A 15,647-nucleotide genomic window follows, 5' to 3' on the forward strand; every position below is an offset into this window, starting at 1 on the left:
AAAAGTCTCATGTAAATCAGATACCATGCTCTTAAACATGCTGTTCCAGTATTATCAGTATCATCTACTGAGAAGAGCAGAGCTAATAGAGCCCATAAATTTTCACTTCAGAAGGTCACAGGCAGTGCCAGGGTCCTCCACCCTCCATCACAGAGGTGGGCACAAAGCAGTTGTGCCCCTCCCCTGCAATTGCTCAGCTCTCAGTCACACCCCATGGTCACTGCCTGTGATCCAGACATCATCTGCAGGCTCCTCCTTTACACAATAATGTGCTTAGCCCCTAGAAGGTCCATCATGTCCCTGGCTCTCCCTGCACAAGATTCCTGTCACAGTAACAGAACATAGAGCAGCATTAAAGACACAAATGATGCCACGGTCCCCTCTGGTTTCCCACTCCAAGCCACTGCTGTCTTGTTGGGCTGTGCATCCATGAAGGACAGCAAAAATAACTGCACAGTAAGACCAGCTCTTCTCTTCTTCCTGTGTGAGGAATGCACCTACCAAACTCTCCTCTTGTGTCAGGACCTTATTCACCAGCGAGCGCGATAAGCGGTTGCACAGTGAAACGACGCGGTACGAGAGCTGTGCAGAGAGGGAGGAAAACCAATGTGATCACACAGCCAGTGCAGACATATCCAAACACATTTCATTCATTTACTGCCTATTACAATTTTACTTTCAAGCTCTATCTTGCCCTCTGATCCCACCAGGCTTGGGAAGGCACATGTGAGAAGGATTAAAGGCTTGTTGTCGTACCTTCCATCGCCTTCTAGCATATTGCCTTTTGAAGTTTTCCAGGTTAACAACAGATGATTTCCGAACCAAAGCCTGCTGCTTGTCCATGGGCTGGAAGATAAAAGAGCAATTTTATTCTTCAGCTCCCTTTGGTGCATAAAATATGCAAGATACCTCATGTGAACTGGAGCTAGCTGAAAGAAAGCTGGGGAAGCTACAGATTCATACAGGTTTTTTCATACAAAAAGAATTAAATCTAACCCACTCTGGGCCTAGACAGGACCCTTTTGATCACAAATAAAATCCTAAAACTACTGGGTGCTAAGGCTATGCTTTCAGTTTGTAAAGTTGCTAAGGTGCTTCTCATGCACACCTGCCCCATCTCCTTTTTCTCTAGATTACATCACCGTAATAAAATGGAACAAAGGTAGCTGTCATGTAGTATTAGTGATAAGGATACATGCTATCTGAGAAAACTGCAGCTTTGGCCTTTAACCATAGCCAGAGTATGACAGCACAAGGCATTGACACCCAGGCAATAATTGCAATATCTGACGATTGAAAAATAGGAATAAAGAGGAATATAGATCAGAATTCAGACATGTGCCTAGTGCTTTGGATGTCAACCTGGTGTTAAGGAACAGATGTTCCACAAATCCTGACACGGTCCTTCTGAAAATGAAGCACATTTCAATTCCAAAAGTACCTCAAAATTTGCATAAACCTTAAAACCAAATCTGAGAAATTGCAAGAAAGAAATGGTTCAAAACCAGATCAGACAAGAGTGAAAAGAGAAAGGCCAGGAATCAGCCCTTCAAAGAGTATGGAGTTAGAACCATTCCAGCTGCTCTGATCTGCGTATGTAGGAGGTGGATAACACAGAAATATTTGTACTGAACTGGACTGGAATGCAGCCAAGCCATGCACCTGAAACAGCAAGAGTACCAAAGGAGAATCGAAAACACATCAGTGAGGATTTAAACATCTTTTTCAGCAAAATAATTTAAAACGTTTGAGACAACAAATTCACTCTTCTCATCAAATGCTGTAAGTTTAGCCTTTTTGCAGGTATCTCAGCAGCACTTCAAGGAGCCAAGCTATCAGCTGGGTCCCCTTCTCATTTCGATGTACACACCATTTGCATTCAACAGAACTGGGACAATTAAGCTTTAAATATAATTTCCTCACGCTGCAAACAGCCAGCTTGGTGCAACAAGTGAGCAGAAATCAATTTGAAGTGGAAAAAACGTCACTGGCTAAATGTCAGCTGTACAATCATTATGAAAAATTTCCCAGTGTCCTTTCAGAACCACCACTGACTCTAAACAACTCACTTTACTGCAGAGTGCTAATAACCACCTCTTCATTTTAGGTACCCTGCAACTCAGTGACCTTGCCATTCTCTCAAATCATCAGGATCTCTTCTCAAAAGCAGAGTGTGAGTAGCCTCAAGGAGAGAGTCACAACAACACTGCCCTCACCCAAACATGCTCAGGAACAAGGTGGCCTCATTTAATGCTCCTTCTCATCATGCCAGTGCATTTGTTCATAAAGAAAATCAATATCAACAAAGAATATGAGATCATGGCTGAGGGGAGGCAGACTCTCTTTCTTGAGAGTGTTTTCTGCAAATTCTAACTCCCACTAGGCTTTAAGTTACATTTTGGGAATTAAGTCTCTCTCCCCCTGACAATAAAATCCTGCGTTCCAGTTCTCCTGGACAGTTTTTAGAATGGGTCTTCCAGCTCAAAGAAACCTGCAGAAGCATTCTGAAACAATAAAAATGGACACATGCAAAATGCTCAATCCTATTTGTCACAGTAGAGCCCAATTGTCCCCAGCCATCAATGCCAGCTTGCCAGGGTCACATCTTGGCTATCTACACTATAGAAGCTTTTGAAAATTTCACATATTGTGCCAAGAACAATGACACAGAGAGCACATCCAGTCTCCATCCTCCTTCCAGATGGGAGCAACAATATCCCAAGTGAATAACTATTTTCACAATTCTGAATTTGCATCAGCCTCTGCACATCTTTGTGAGGACACAGCAGTAAATGGGTCCACTGTACTCTGCAAAAAATTAGATGAGAGTATGCTTTTATCTTTTCATCTCAAATTAGGAAACATTATTCTTAATCATGTTAGGAAGAGCAACAATTCAGTTTATTTAGGTCATTAACTTCTCTGCAAAAGGAGGAGGGGCAGTGAAAGATATACTCTAATACATAGATGTAAATATTCACTCTAGCTGGACTAGAGCTATTATCTCACTGATTCTTGTAGTTGCACAACAGTCACCATGCAGCAAATGCCCACAGAAATTTGGTGTCTTTTTCAGTCACTAACCATCAGGGAACAACTGCATCCTGCATAAATAACTATTTATTGTGTTCAAAAATGAGATTGGTACATCTTTGCATGTTGTTACAGTATAATCAAACGACTTCTTTGAAATACAAGACAGCAGGGCATGATTCAAGGCTGGGTTTTCTTTTACTTTATAAAACCTAAGGAAAACAAATCTTTATAGCAAGAACACTAGCCTCAATGCCACACCATAGATTAAGCTAGTTGTAGCTTTGTAATATTCTTCACTGTAGAAAACAAACCAGATGCCTATATTATCACTTAGTCTAAAATTGACATTTGCACTGCAAAATTGCACAGTCATTCGATCATTATAAGTTCCCAATGGTGTCTTTTGAATAAAATTTCTTTGGTACAGGACAAGAAACTCAGCTGTGGATTAATCCTTCAGTTTAAAATTCACCTTACTTTTGATGGTAAAAGAGTTCACCCTGCACAATTGGCCTAAACACTAATCCTAAAATTCTTCATTGACAGCAATTTCACAGCAAATTTCCACAGTATTAGCTAAATTGCTACACCATTTGCTTTAATTTACAGATTTAACCTTTACAAATATTTGTATCATAAGGTGTATAGAACTGTCTGCAGCAGGGCTATCCAACTGTTTCCTTCAGCCAACCAAAGATGCTATAAGAGGATTTTTTTATCAGTTTCCAGGCACTCAGTTTCTAGTAAGTACAGAATGACTTAATCTTTATTCCACATTAATTACCTAGTAATCTTTAGTAACTGTAATACATTATGCAGAGTAAAACATAGGCAATACCAAAGGTTTTGGCATTAGATGTGTCCATACCACTGTGATAATCTTGTTCCTGCAAGTTCAGACACTGAACACAAGAAATAAAACAAAACTTTAACACTACAAACCACTGGGAGATTATGGCCTTGGTCAGCAGCTTGTGCAATACATCAGAACTTCTACTTCAAGTCTAGGTCATGTTTTTGTGTAGAATCTATGCACCAGAACCTTTTTAAACTGATGTACATTGAAACAAACAACAAACCCTACACTTAGCCTGATCTCAGTGTTACTGATGGGATTCTGTCACATCAAGATTCAACCCTGCAAGGAATTCTTCACAGCAAGATCTATTTAACAGCTCCATTAGTGATTCATTAATATCTCTGCTGAAAACAGAGTGAAAGTTTCCATTCACACAGGCTTCATTTTCCAGTTGAAAACTGCTCATTAAATCCTGTATCCACTTGATTTCCTCAGAAAGTTCCTGCCTGAGGGATTCATAGTGGCTCTGCAGCTCAGCATATTTCCCACACACGCTGGTGAGACTGGCACTGACAGCCTCAGTGTCCTCGTGCAAGTGCCTTTTCAGGGACTCCACCTTACGGTACTCGTACTTCAGCTGGGACAGCGCGTGCCTCACGCTTTCGCTCTCTTCTTTGTACCAAGCTTCTTTCTCATTATAAATGGAGAGCAGAGCATCCATGTCCTCCTGCAAGGAGTCGTGGGATGCAGCCAGGGTGCTGAAACCCTGCTCTACATGGGAAATGTCCTCCACAATACGGGCAAAGCGCTCAAAGTTGATGTAGGTGTTGTTGGGGGGCATGCTCGAGTGGCACTTTATGGTGTACTCCCTCAGGCGTTTCGTCTTCAGCTGCGCGTTCCCCACCTTCTTGTTTTCCTGGACTTTGGTTTCATCTTTCAGCTGGTGAGTCGTCAGACAGAGGAACCAATATTACTGAACATTTACAAGACTGCAGCGATTCAAAAACTCTACACAAAGGATGCAGGGACAAAGGGCTTCCACAATGCTGGGAGATTCTTTGCTAACAAAGATTTTCCTTCGTGCATTTGATTAAAAGAAACAAACACCAAACACATAAGCCCAGACCTGAATGTGACAAATGCTCTCATTCCAATGTGATGAGTGCAAACAACATGGCTGCAATTTATTTTCATGCTAATTTTTAGCAATTAACAGTGTCAAAGCTATCAATATTTGTAGGAGGAAAACCAACAACTCTAATACCACTCCAACTAATGTTTTGTGCAATGCAAAGCAAAAACTGAATTTCAAAAATCCTCATTAGTCATGCTGAGACTAGCTAAATGTATTTTCAGTAAGAGACTTATCCACATAAGCAAGCAATGTTTATGATGAAAAAATACATACCAACACACAAATGTAAGCAAACCAGAACACAGGGTACACAGCAGTTCTCTCTCCAGAGAAATTGTATTTTCTATATTGATTGCAGTCAACTCTCAATTCCAGAAAACACGAAAACCAACACACAGTATGTCCCCATGCAAACAGAGAGGAATGGAAAAATGCAAACCCCAGTCCAATATGGGTACTGTAATGTGCAATAAACATCAGATCTTTGTTACTCTCTTTTTGAATGTTATCATAATAAAGGAAGTAATTTGCAGAAATCCAAGGATTTGGTCAGACCCAAGTAATTTTCTCCTTGTACATCTCTTTGAGTCACCCAGCATCAATCACAAAGTACTTAGAGGGCAGTTTTCCATTTAACACATCAGTTAGAGTGAGAGTATGATCTCTGGTTTGCTCATGGAAAAAAACAAGATCTTTTTCTTTATTCAGTCTTACCATTATCCATGGATGAGATAGAGCTTCCTGAATCGTGAGCCGCTTCCTAAAAAACAACAACACAAAAAAATCCTGAAGATTTGAATGATAAATACTTGGTACAGAAGTCCATTGACCCAAACTCTTCCTGGGCTTCCTAAGAAGCCTTTATCATGATAATTCCAGGAAAAACCCTCAAATTTCAAGTTTATGTTTCTCCCTGAGGCACACTGCTTGTGTGCAGTTTAGTTACTGTTCTAAACTTCAGCAGTTAACTGTCCTTACTCCACACAACTTTAATTCTTATTTCATCAAAATCTACTTGTACTTTTGTGCACCCTTCCATAAAAAGTTATACAACATTCCTTTGTTTTGTTCATCCAAGGTGCTTAGAAAATACATTCTTGCTATACACCTTTGATACATCTGTGTCTGAATCAACAGTAATTATACCAAAGCTGTCCTCTGGAACACAGTATTACAGCACTGCAGGAGCTGTTGCTTCCTGAAAGCAACATTTCTGAGAGGAATACAGCAAACCTAATCAAAGTGGATCAAACCTAACCTCCTTCTGCATTGTAGCAGTTTGGTGAACAGCATGTTAAGAGCACTGAGAATCAAAGACAGAAACACAGCATTGCACAGGCACCATGTCTGCACAGGAGACAAATACCAACAGCACTGACTTCTCCTTGGAGCTGCTAGACCTGTGCAAAACTCTCATCAAACACTACTCTACCCCACACTGAGGCCTGATGATTTGCAGAAATCTTCATTGAACAGCTCCTTCTCTCTCATAGCTATTTTGTCCCCTAATGAAGTCATTAGAAAGAATCACAATGGTCTGACTTTCCTCCAGGACAAAGACGGTTACAGGGAAGGAGATGCTACCTCGGTGTGCACTTCATTAAAAGCAAGTAAAACAAAACAAAAACTAAAACAAACAAACAAAACAAAAACAAACACAAACCCAAAAATGGTGGTTCCTGTAACCTGGGAAGAAAGATCTCCATAGCTGTCACACAAACCCTAGGTGACTGCCACAGATACAGAGACTTAGACCAACTCCATATCAGCACATGTACTGATTTTTCTGGCATTGCACCATTGGGGGCATATTCTGGGATGGTATCACCTCCTTGGTAGAGTAGTTCATAAGAAACTGAAACAGTGGAGTGGTGGTTACCCTGAACTCAAGATTGTGCACATCATTTTCAGCCCTTCAGCTACACCCCATTGTGCCAGCTTGACTCAGGTGAGAATTCAGTCCTGAACATGGCATTTAGCTGAGGAGATTTGGTTCCTCTTCTTAGGGTTTCTGGATGCAGTGATTAACAAGGGTCACAGCAGCATCCACCTGTCTTGCTCTTGACTGGCAATACACACTGCAAGAAAAGCTTTTTCAGTTGTCAAGCCACATTTCACCAGGTTTATTTTAGAGATAAATGGGTCTCTCTGAATATTTGCTTACCGTGTATCTTTCACCAGTAGTTTCTGAATAAAGTCTTTTGCCAGGTCACTAGTATTGCTGAAAAATTCCTCATCAAAATCGTAATTCACAGCTGTGATGTTGGCAAGTGTTTCTTGTTTAGTTTCTCCAAGGAAAGGTGATGCACCACTAAGCCTGGATAAGCCAGAAAGAGGAATCAGTTGGTAAAATAAACAGCAGAAGTCCCCTAATGAAATTGCAGTAACCGTGGAATATACTCTTAGGATATTTGTGGCTCTTTTGTTGAAGCACCTCTGCCACGTAGGAAAAGCTTTTGAAAGTCAGCATCTCTTTGTGTTGGGGGAGAAGGAGCCTGGAGATGCTGACTTGCAAAAGTCTGGTTTATGGGAAATGGTATTTATACCAAGGAGATTGATCTCACCCCTTTTCTTATCATCTTCTGGACTATTATTGTGCTTATCTATTATGTCCAGCTTTGATAACAGTTTCAGGATGCAGCAGGCTCAAAACAGGACTGCAGCAAACTCCAGGGAACTAAACTGAGGTTTTGAATACTAAACCATTTGCTTACATGATCCCACTCTCAACAAACCTTGTCTGTATTGCCACCACCAGGTTGGCTGGGAATACTGGGGAATAATGGGACAAATGCTTTCAGCTAGATGGGACCACCCAAGCCTTTCAGCCCAATTCCCAGCTACCATATGTGATCTTATCCACAGAATAAACACTCAAGTGCATAAACTGCTTCCTCCCCCCTCTACAATCACACAACACCACCAAAGCATCTGAAACAGGCAGGAGAGCATGAGTGAGATCCTCCAGTTGTCTTTGATGCAGTAAATTTCATCTCATAAACCACAGTCAGTCTCAATTTTTCAGGGGTTTTACATACTTTCTCTTAAGCCTTGGTTCCTTTTCTGCTGGCTACAAGTAGGCACCTCTCCACAGACCATGAGCTTTGCTCCAAAACTGCAACTTGGAAAGCTGCCCTAGGGCCTTGGCTTCTCTTCCGCTTCCCCAAATTATGCCATGAAGCAGCTGTAATTCCACCTTCTGACCCTTTATTGGAAGCCAAAATCAACAGTCTGCTATTCTCTGATTTTTTCTTTTTTTCTCTTTGGGGCTCAGTTTTGAAATCTGTGAAATGGGAGGATTCTCAAATCCTAATATCCAATGCAACTGGCCTTTGTCATATCCTGACTCAGTGCCTGTAAATATGTTCCAGCAGACCTCAGTAATAAAGGCTTTGCCTTATAACCCACTGAATCACTGCAGAGTTACTGAATCACTGCAAAATTACTGAATTGAGGACTTGGATGCATTTTGAACTCTACACCTGATGATGGCATCCATTTGATTGCTGCCACGTTTGCTAAAGTAGGTGGCATCATAGACACACCCCAATTATTCAGAACACTTATGAGCAAAAGGCTTTAAAATTAGGAGGCAATATGATTTGAAGGCATGCAAATTTCTCATCCACAGCCTATCATGCAAGCTGATCCCTCCCACTGTAAAAAGTGTGCTCTTTTTTCCTGATCATTTGTGTGGAGACATTTTTCTACCTTAATGACCACAACAATCCTTAGTAGCCAAGCAGGTAAAACAGCTCTCCTGTGCTGGAAGCAGTACAGGAACCACTCCCTTACTCTGTTCCCTCAGTATAACAGGAAGATCTGAGGAGCAGCTGGCTCTGTGCATCACTAATCACAGGCTAAGTATTCCCATCTGCTGCTTGACCGCAACTCCTAAGTTTTCCTCTCATCAAATAGGAACACCATTTTACAAATTCACTAAGTTTAATGTCCTGGCAAGTACAGGTGTGTCAGTGCAGATCAGAGTGCTGACAAAAAGCAAGGGTCTGGACAGTATTTTAAATCCTTTTACTTGAGCTTGGGCTCAACCAATACCCCAAACTTTTCTTTGCACTGCAGAAAAGAAGGGAATTTGTTGCACTGAATCTGATTCCTCAGATCCTATCTCTCTTCTACAGCTTTTGGGGTCTAACCCGGATGCATAGACCAAGATTTTCCACACTGAAAATTTTCCACACTGAAAATCCTTCCCTTTCAAGCCTCTGTACTTGTCCTGATGCCTGAAATGTGTAGAGCAAATCCATCTCATACAGGAGTCCACCTTCTTGAAGACTTATTCCTCTGAGTATCACAAGGACCAGCCAAAGCCATGGGTGCAAATTCCCAGCAAGCAGTGTCAGCTCCCTGCTCCCCAGGAGTCACAGGATTTCCATGGAATAGTTGGGATCAAGGATCACTGTCCACTCCTGCAATTCTCATGTCAAAGGAGAGGAAAAGCAACGAGTGCTGTTCCTCTGTTATATGCATTCATTTTCACACAAGTAGTTTCCCAAGTTGTCAAGCTCCATCTTAAAACTCTCAACTACTTGTCCTCAGATGCCCACAGAAACTCATTTCTTTGGAACTTGAGCACCTCATAATTCCCTCTTTTTACTTATTCACAAGTGACACACTTTTCTTCTAAAGAGAATCTGTATCTAAAAAGTATTCTGTGAACTATTTTTCCTTTATGCCTACTGACTATGACGATCTCTCCAACCAACCTTTGCTTTACTAGCTTTAACAAACCCTTTTTTTTCTCCTATAAGTTGAAGTATCAGTTTGCAGGGTCAACTTCTCTGCTCCTCTTTCAGCTTAAATTCACCTTTTTGAAATGAGTGACCTTACTTATGCATAATAATCTAGACTCCTACCTTTACAAGCAAATAAAAACTTCACTGTTTCCTCCTGAAATAATCCAACTTGTAAATGGGACTGTTACACTTTCTGTTTCTATGCTCTCAGGCTGGTAACTGACAGTCATTCCAGGAGCTATTCATCCTCTTGGCTTTTCCATCCTCTACCATTTGGAACTGATGAGATCCCATAAAATGCAGAAAAGCCTAGTGATGCTGGGGACATTTGTTTTCCTTCTGCTCAGAATGCCCCATATCCTTTACTCCTTATTTTAAATGGAAAAGGCTGTGGGGTAACCCCTGTCTTTTAGACAAACCCCTGCCCACCACACATGTGCAGGTCCCTAAATGGCTGAAGGGAAGAACTGTTCTGTACCAGTGCCACAGAGCTTTAGGAATTGTTGTACTCACAGTATGTAGGTGATGACTCCTATGCTCCTAAAAAACAAAGCACATTAATTGCAGGGGTTCTACATGACCAGTATTCTTCCTAATGTGCAGAATACACAACAGTCAATAGTAGCTGCAATAGAGGCAGGAGAGCCATTGTGACTTTAGATAACTGCTAACATCTCTCACAAAACAGGGTTTTGAGGAAAAAAAAAAATTTTTCATATAACATCAAGTAATGTGGATATTGGAAGTCTGTGTATTTCTACTCAGTGGGTACTTACTACAGTGCACACATGAAACACAGAGGAGCAGAAACAGAATGTTTGATTTGGGGTGACCTCTTTTGCCTGCCTTCCCATTACATTAGTACACAGGTCTCCTCTGCATGAAGGGCTCTTACAAATAAAGCTGTCACAAGCTCTGCAGGAACTCGTTTCCTTCTCAGAGTGCTCCTCTGCATGGACAGTAGCAAACAGTTAACTCTGAAACTGCCACCACTCCAGCTTTTCAATGTAATTTTGCAGAAATTAAATGTTTATCTTTTAATTTAAAATAATGTATAAAAATAGAATGACAGAACAAAGACTCATTAACTGTATTTAAGTTATTGTTTGTTTGGGTTTTTTTTTTTAATTTGTTGTGGTGCAATGGATTCTATTAAGAGCAAAATAGGAAAAAGTAATTGTACAGTAACCAGGAAAAGAAAGCACAAACACATTATAAAACTTACCACATGTCTGCAGCTAGCCCAAGGGGTTCATAGTTTACGATTTCTGGAGCTGTAAGAAACATTTAATCAAACAGCAGCAACTTAGGGAACAAATTTTTACCAGGCTGGAGTAGCAGGCCAAGAATTACCAAGAGGGAGAAGGGGAAGAGGGAAAAGTTGCTTAGGGAATACATTGTTTATAATTTTACAGCCCAAATACAACTGTTCAGAAGAGACTACGTAGCTTAATTTGGAGCATAATGCAACTCAAGAATAAGGGTAAAACAGACATTATATAGTAATTATCCTGCAAATTACAACAAATAACAAATTATTTCACCTCCCAAGAATGCTGCTGCCCCTAAGCATGAGCTTTTGTTTTGTTTTTTAACTGGTGCCATTATAGCAACTTTGTAAATGCCAGTCAGAAAGAGCCCTTGAGCAAGAGATTGAAATAACTTGCCAGACTACACTGCTGTCCATGTCAAACTCTATTATCTTTATAAGAAACATTTCCTCATTGGAAAACATCCCCATATAAGACTGCATGCAAGAGAAAAGAGCAAGGGTGAAATAAGTTGAAAAAAATAATCTGTAACAGCTGTGTTTAACTGGAATATTAATTACAATTCTCTACCCAGCCCCCAAACAAACCCCAAAATAGAAACCGGTAGAAAGGAGCATAACTTAAGTAGAAAGGAGAATAACTTAAAATCCAGGCAAGTCACATCAGAATTATGACCAGGGAGGAACAAAAAGAGAACCACATGGAAAAATGTAAGGGGACATGAGGATACTCAGCAGGTGTACAGTGTGAGGTGGTTTTATTTACAAAGCAATGACAGACACCCATGTAACTGTGTACTCATGTACCACAATGCAGAGATCTACTTATCCCAGGCAACAAGTAAAAAGATTATAATTTGAATATGCAGAGCTTCACAATCCTAATCCTGAATTTACATCTCTAAATATTTATTTGGCAGCAGCCTAATCTCACAAGAGTAGTACTTCTGGTTTACAGAAAGCACCTTTGCTTATTCCAGAAAAATAATGTAAACCTCTAGATTTAAGTAGCCTTGACAGAAATAAGATCAAAACTACTTCTATCCCTCAATTTTTAACTTTGACAAGATGTCTCAACTTCCTCTGAAATTTGCAAAGTAAGACAAAGGAACACGTCACTCACCTACAAATTCTGGAGTTCCAAATATATTTTTAAATTCAACTCCATCTTCTATTTTGTGAGCCAGGCCAAAGTCGATGAGTTTGATGTGTGGAATAGGGATATTCTTGTCTAGAAGCATAATGTTTTCAGGCTAAAAATGACAAAAGATAGACCTATGTTATTAAAATATTCATTTCTTGGAAAGTAACAGAGCTTTCAAGTGCTTTTTTTCTTTTGCATATACATCATCATAGAACAAGAAAAACACCCCTGTGCTTAACCATTTACAGTTCTTTTGATTGAGGTAGCAGGCAGCTGAAGCAGTGCAGGTGTTTGCAGACAAAATGCTACTGCCCAGCCCTGAGTGACAGCTGCACAGCACAATATTTTGCTGACAGCAATTTTACTGATCTGTTCTTGGAATTTACACTTCACAATATTTGCCCAGTTGACCCTATACTGTATTGTAAGCCAATGGAAAATGTTTTGGTAAATGCTGAACCTATTCAGGGAAGGAAAAAACAATTTCCCTATGAGATTAAATTCACAGCTGCAACAAAGCCAAGAAAAGATTCCGGATTTACCAGCTGAACAGTCCAGAAAATGCAAACAGTTGGGGTCAGAGGTCCTAGATCATACCAAGCTATTAAAAGAACATGTGGCATTCTCACAGCATTGTAAGAAAAAGCTGAAGCTTGAACTGTGAAATCAAACCTATCATGTTTAACCACAGACTCTACTTTTTTACCAGATCCAACATATTTCATAAAGTCCTTTCTTCAACTAAATTTCTCATCCTTAGCTACTCCCTAGCATGGCCCGAATTCACAGGTTTCAGAGTAACTGTGGGTTCAGTTTATCTCCCATGATGAGCTTCAATGCATTCATCTCTCATAACTTAATCATAACTTCAAGGGCAGGAGCAAGAGAGTCTGATTCCCTGCTGACAGCTGCCTGGCTTTTCCAGAGCAGAATCTAATGTGGAAGTTGCTCCTGCTAACACATTCTCTCAGTCAGAGCTGCACTGGGAAACAGAGCACATGAATAATTTATTCTCACAGTCATTGGACCAACCATGTGTTAGCCTCAGGGTAACAAGCCTGGCTTCTTTCATGGATCCAGGGCATATATGTTCACCACAGACACATAAGGTAAGCTTCTTTAGAACAGACAGATACAGAAAAGGTCACTGTCACTACCTCATGGAGGACTGTTTTATCCCTTAGGTAGTATAAACCATTAGAGCTCCACTGCAGGCAACAGAGCCCTGTCAAATGATGAGATAATGATGAACTATCCTCTATCTGATCAGATCACTGCTTAAAAATGCTTCTCTAATTTAACACTTGCTAAACTCCACACCCAGTCCTTTAAAACCCAGGAGATTTATTAAGTGAATATATAATATGTCATTTGATACTCACTGTCAGTTTAATGATTCTTTACTTATGCTTTCTGATTTCTACCTTGCAATTCTTGCAACATCTTCAGTTACCACCTGACCTTACCCATATTAAATACCAAAATTAGCAGCTACAGATCAGCCAAAGACTAAATCAACATCTTTACCTTTAGATCAAAGTGAGCAATTTTCTTAGAGTGAAGGTAATTCACACCATCCAAAATCTGCTTGATGAACCTGGTTGCTTCCTCTTCACTCAAAGACTCCTTCTGTGCCAGGAAGTCAAAAAGTTCTCCTCCAGAAACCCTGCAAAACACACCAAAAAACATTCTGCTATCTCCTGCACTGTAATCCATAACATAAATGCAAGCAAAGAAAAGTAAAGCAGCAAAGAACCTCAATACAGTCAGAAAAAGTCTGCTCATGCAGACAACCACGAGTTTTGTGTTCTGGTCCAGGTGTGCCCAAACCTCCTTTTGGCTTCAGCTCTCTTCCCTGTAAATTAAGGACAGGCTTTTCCACTGATGCTGCAAGGATCACAAAGGTCTGGAGTTACAATGTTTGCTGAATCCCCAGACATGCACCTATTCAAAAGGTCAACTTAACCACTACAACTGCGATTTTTTAACATTTTTGTTTTGTATGAACAAGTCGTAAGAGTCAATAACTGCTGAAGAATTAATTTTCTTAGCAGTTCCCATGAGAACCTGAGGTAGTAAAATGTGCCAACAGAATCTTTTCTTTACAGAACAGCCATTACACTGTTCTACTACAGATTCTTGCCTGACATAACTAACAGGAAAGGATTTCTTTGGTGCTGAATTTTTTAAGAAGAAAGCACATTGCAACAGGCTGGAAGGTACCAAAACCAGTTTTCCCAAATCATGGAAGTGCTTTAAGTTACTATGAGTTTTCACATCAAAACTGAAATTCATTCCACCCTTATTAGTATATAAGTTTTATTTTCATTTCTGTGCCTTCTACAGAGAGTTCCAGCACTATGTTTCTGTTTATCTGAAACAAGATCACCTAAATATTGAATTAGGCATTGTTTGCAGCTATTATTCGTATTTATGTTTACATTTACTGTTGCCAGTTCACACTGTCATTAATATTACAGTTTTATTCTCTTCAGATTCAGTTTTGGGGGCACTCACAAACAGTTGTTACTCTTGGGTGCTGGTGCACCACCACCTGTGCTCAGAGTGCAAGCAAAGGGCCTGAGAGACTCTACAGTCATTTTGGAAAACAAGCTCTTGGCCTGTCAAAGCACTGGCAGGTAAAAATGCTTTGAGTTCCTCAGGTGCTGGAGTCACAGACAAGTCAGATCACAACTGGTGCTCCAGAGGTTTTTAGGGAATCACTGCTCTGACCCCAGGCTCCCACACAACACTGCTGGTGACAACATAGTGATTCCCTACTCTGCCTCCTTCAGAGGAAGCCACTGTCAACAGCTGCACAACCTGCAAGGGCAAGTCCACTGCAAGCAAGAACAGCATCTCCAAAGCCACAAAGATTTGGTTTGTGTCTTAGCTTCCTCTGCTGCTCCTGCTGGTGACAAGGTGCCTTGTTGTTCCAGAGACTTACACTGGGCATAGTGACTTGCCCATTGATTACCAGATTTTTTTTTCTCACCTCTCACATGATCAGAAACTTCTCTAATCCATGTGAGGCAGGACTCTTCACCTTGGCAGAATTTACCTCCCTTCACCTGGGCAGAAGTCACTTGATGCTTTAATTGCTACAACTAAATACCTGGCAAACAAAATAAGCTCATATGACCCGGAAATATGTTGCAACTACTGTCTTTAGCTGCCACCTTCTCCTTTCTATTAATCTCAGTTATTCAACCTGTGAGACTGTTACTTCATCTCTTGATTTTCTTTTCTAGGTGACACCTGCCAAGGGTCTCAGCACTACCATCAGCCTTTCTGGACAGGTTTTGTTGTACAGAACACTGGGGAGGAGAGAACCTGTAGAGGAGACACTGGCTTATCAATCCAACCTGCCTCCAGGCTGCTTCTGCTTGGGCAAAGCAGGCTCCAGGCAGGGCACAGGACACAGAGAACAGCAGCCCCACAGAAAGCTGGGGCAAGTCCCTGGACAATGTGCAGAAGGAAAGAGAAGCCCTGTGCCTGCCAAACTGCAC

The 15,647-nt window shown here is 40.7% G+C and overlaps 1 protein-coding gene across 4 annotated transcripts in view; it reads right to left on the minus strand.

Annotated features, from left to right (window-relative positions):
* Positions 1–15,647, minus strand: part of DAPK2 (death associated protein kinase 2) — a 46,684-nt gene that overhangs the window by 3,777 nt on the left and 27,260 nt on the right. For 3 of the 4 annotated variants that reach the window (XM_059482334.1, XM_059482333.1, XM_059482335.1), the window contains 7 exons: positions 13,666–13,804; positions 12,118–12,247; positions 10,950–10,998; positions 10,238–10,264; positions 7,135–7,287; positions 5,685–5,730; positions 3,774–4,775 (listed from right to left, as the gene is read on the minus strand). In XM_059482334.1, coding sequence (XP_059338317.1) covers positions 4,140–4,775; positions 5,685–5,730; positions 7,135–7,287; positions 10,238–10,264; positions 10,950–10,998; positions 12,118–12,247; positions 13,666–13,804 — 1,180 coding nt within the window. In that variant the 3' untranslated portion in view covers positions 3,774–4,139. Of the gene's footprint in view, positions 1–501; positions 583–756; positions 847–3,773; positions 4,776–5,684; positions 5,731–7,134; positions 7,288–10,237; positions 10,265–10,949; positions 10,999–12,117; positions 12,248–13,665; positions 13,805–15,647 lie in introns of those variants that run through there. The other variant, XM_059482336.1, reaches the window with a different exon arrangement.

This window comes from Ammospiza nelsoni, chromosome 14 (assembly GCF_027579445.1).
Source record: "Ammospiza nelsoni isolate bAmmNel1 chromosome 14, bAmmNel1.pri, whole genome shotgun sequence".
Taxonomy (NCBI): domain Eukaryota; kingdom Metazoa; phylum Chordata; class Aves; order Passeriformes; family Passerellidae; genus Ammospiza; species Ammospiza nelsoni.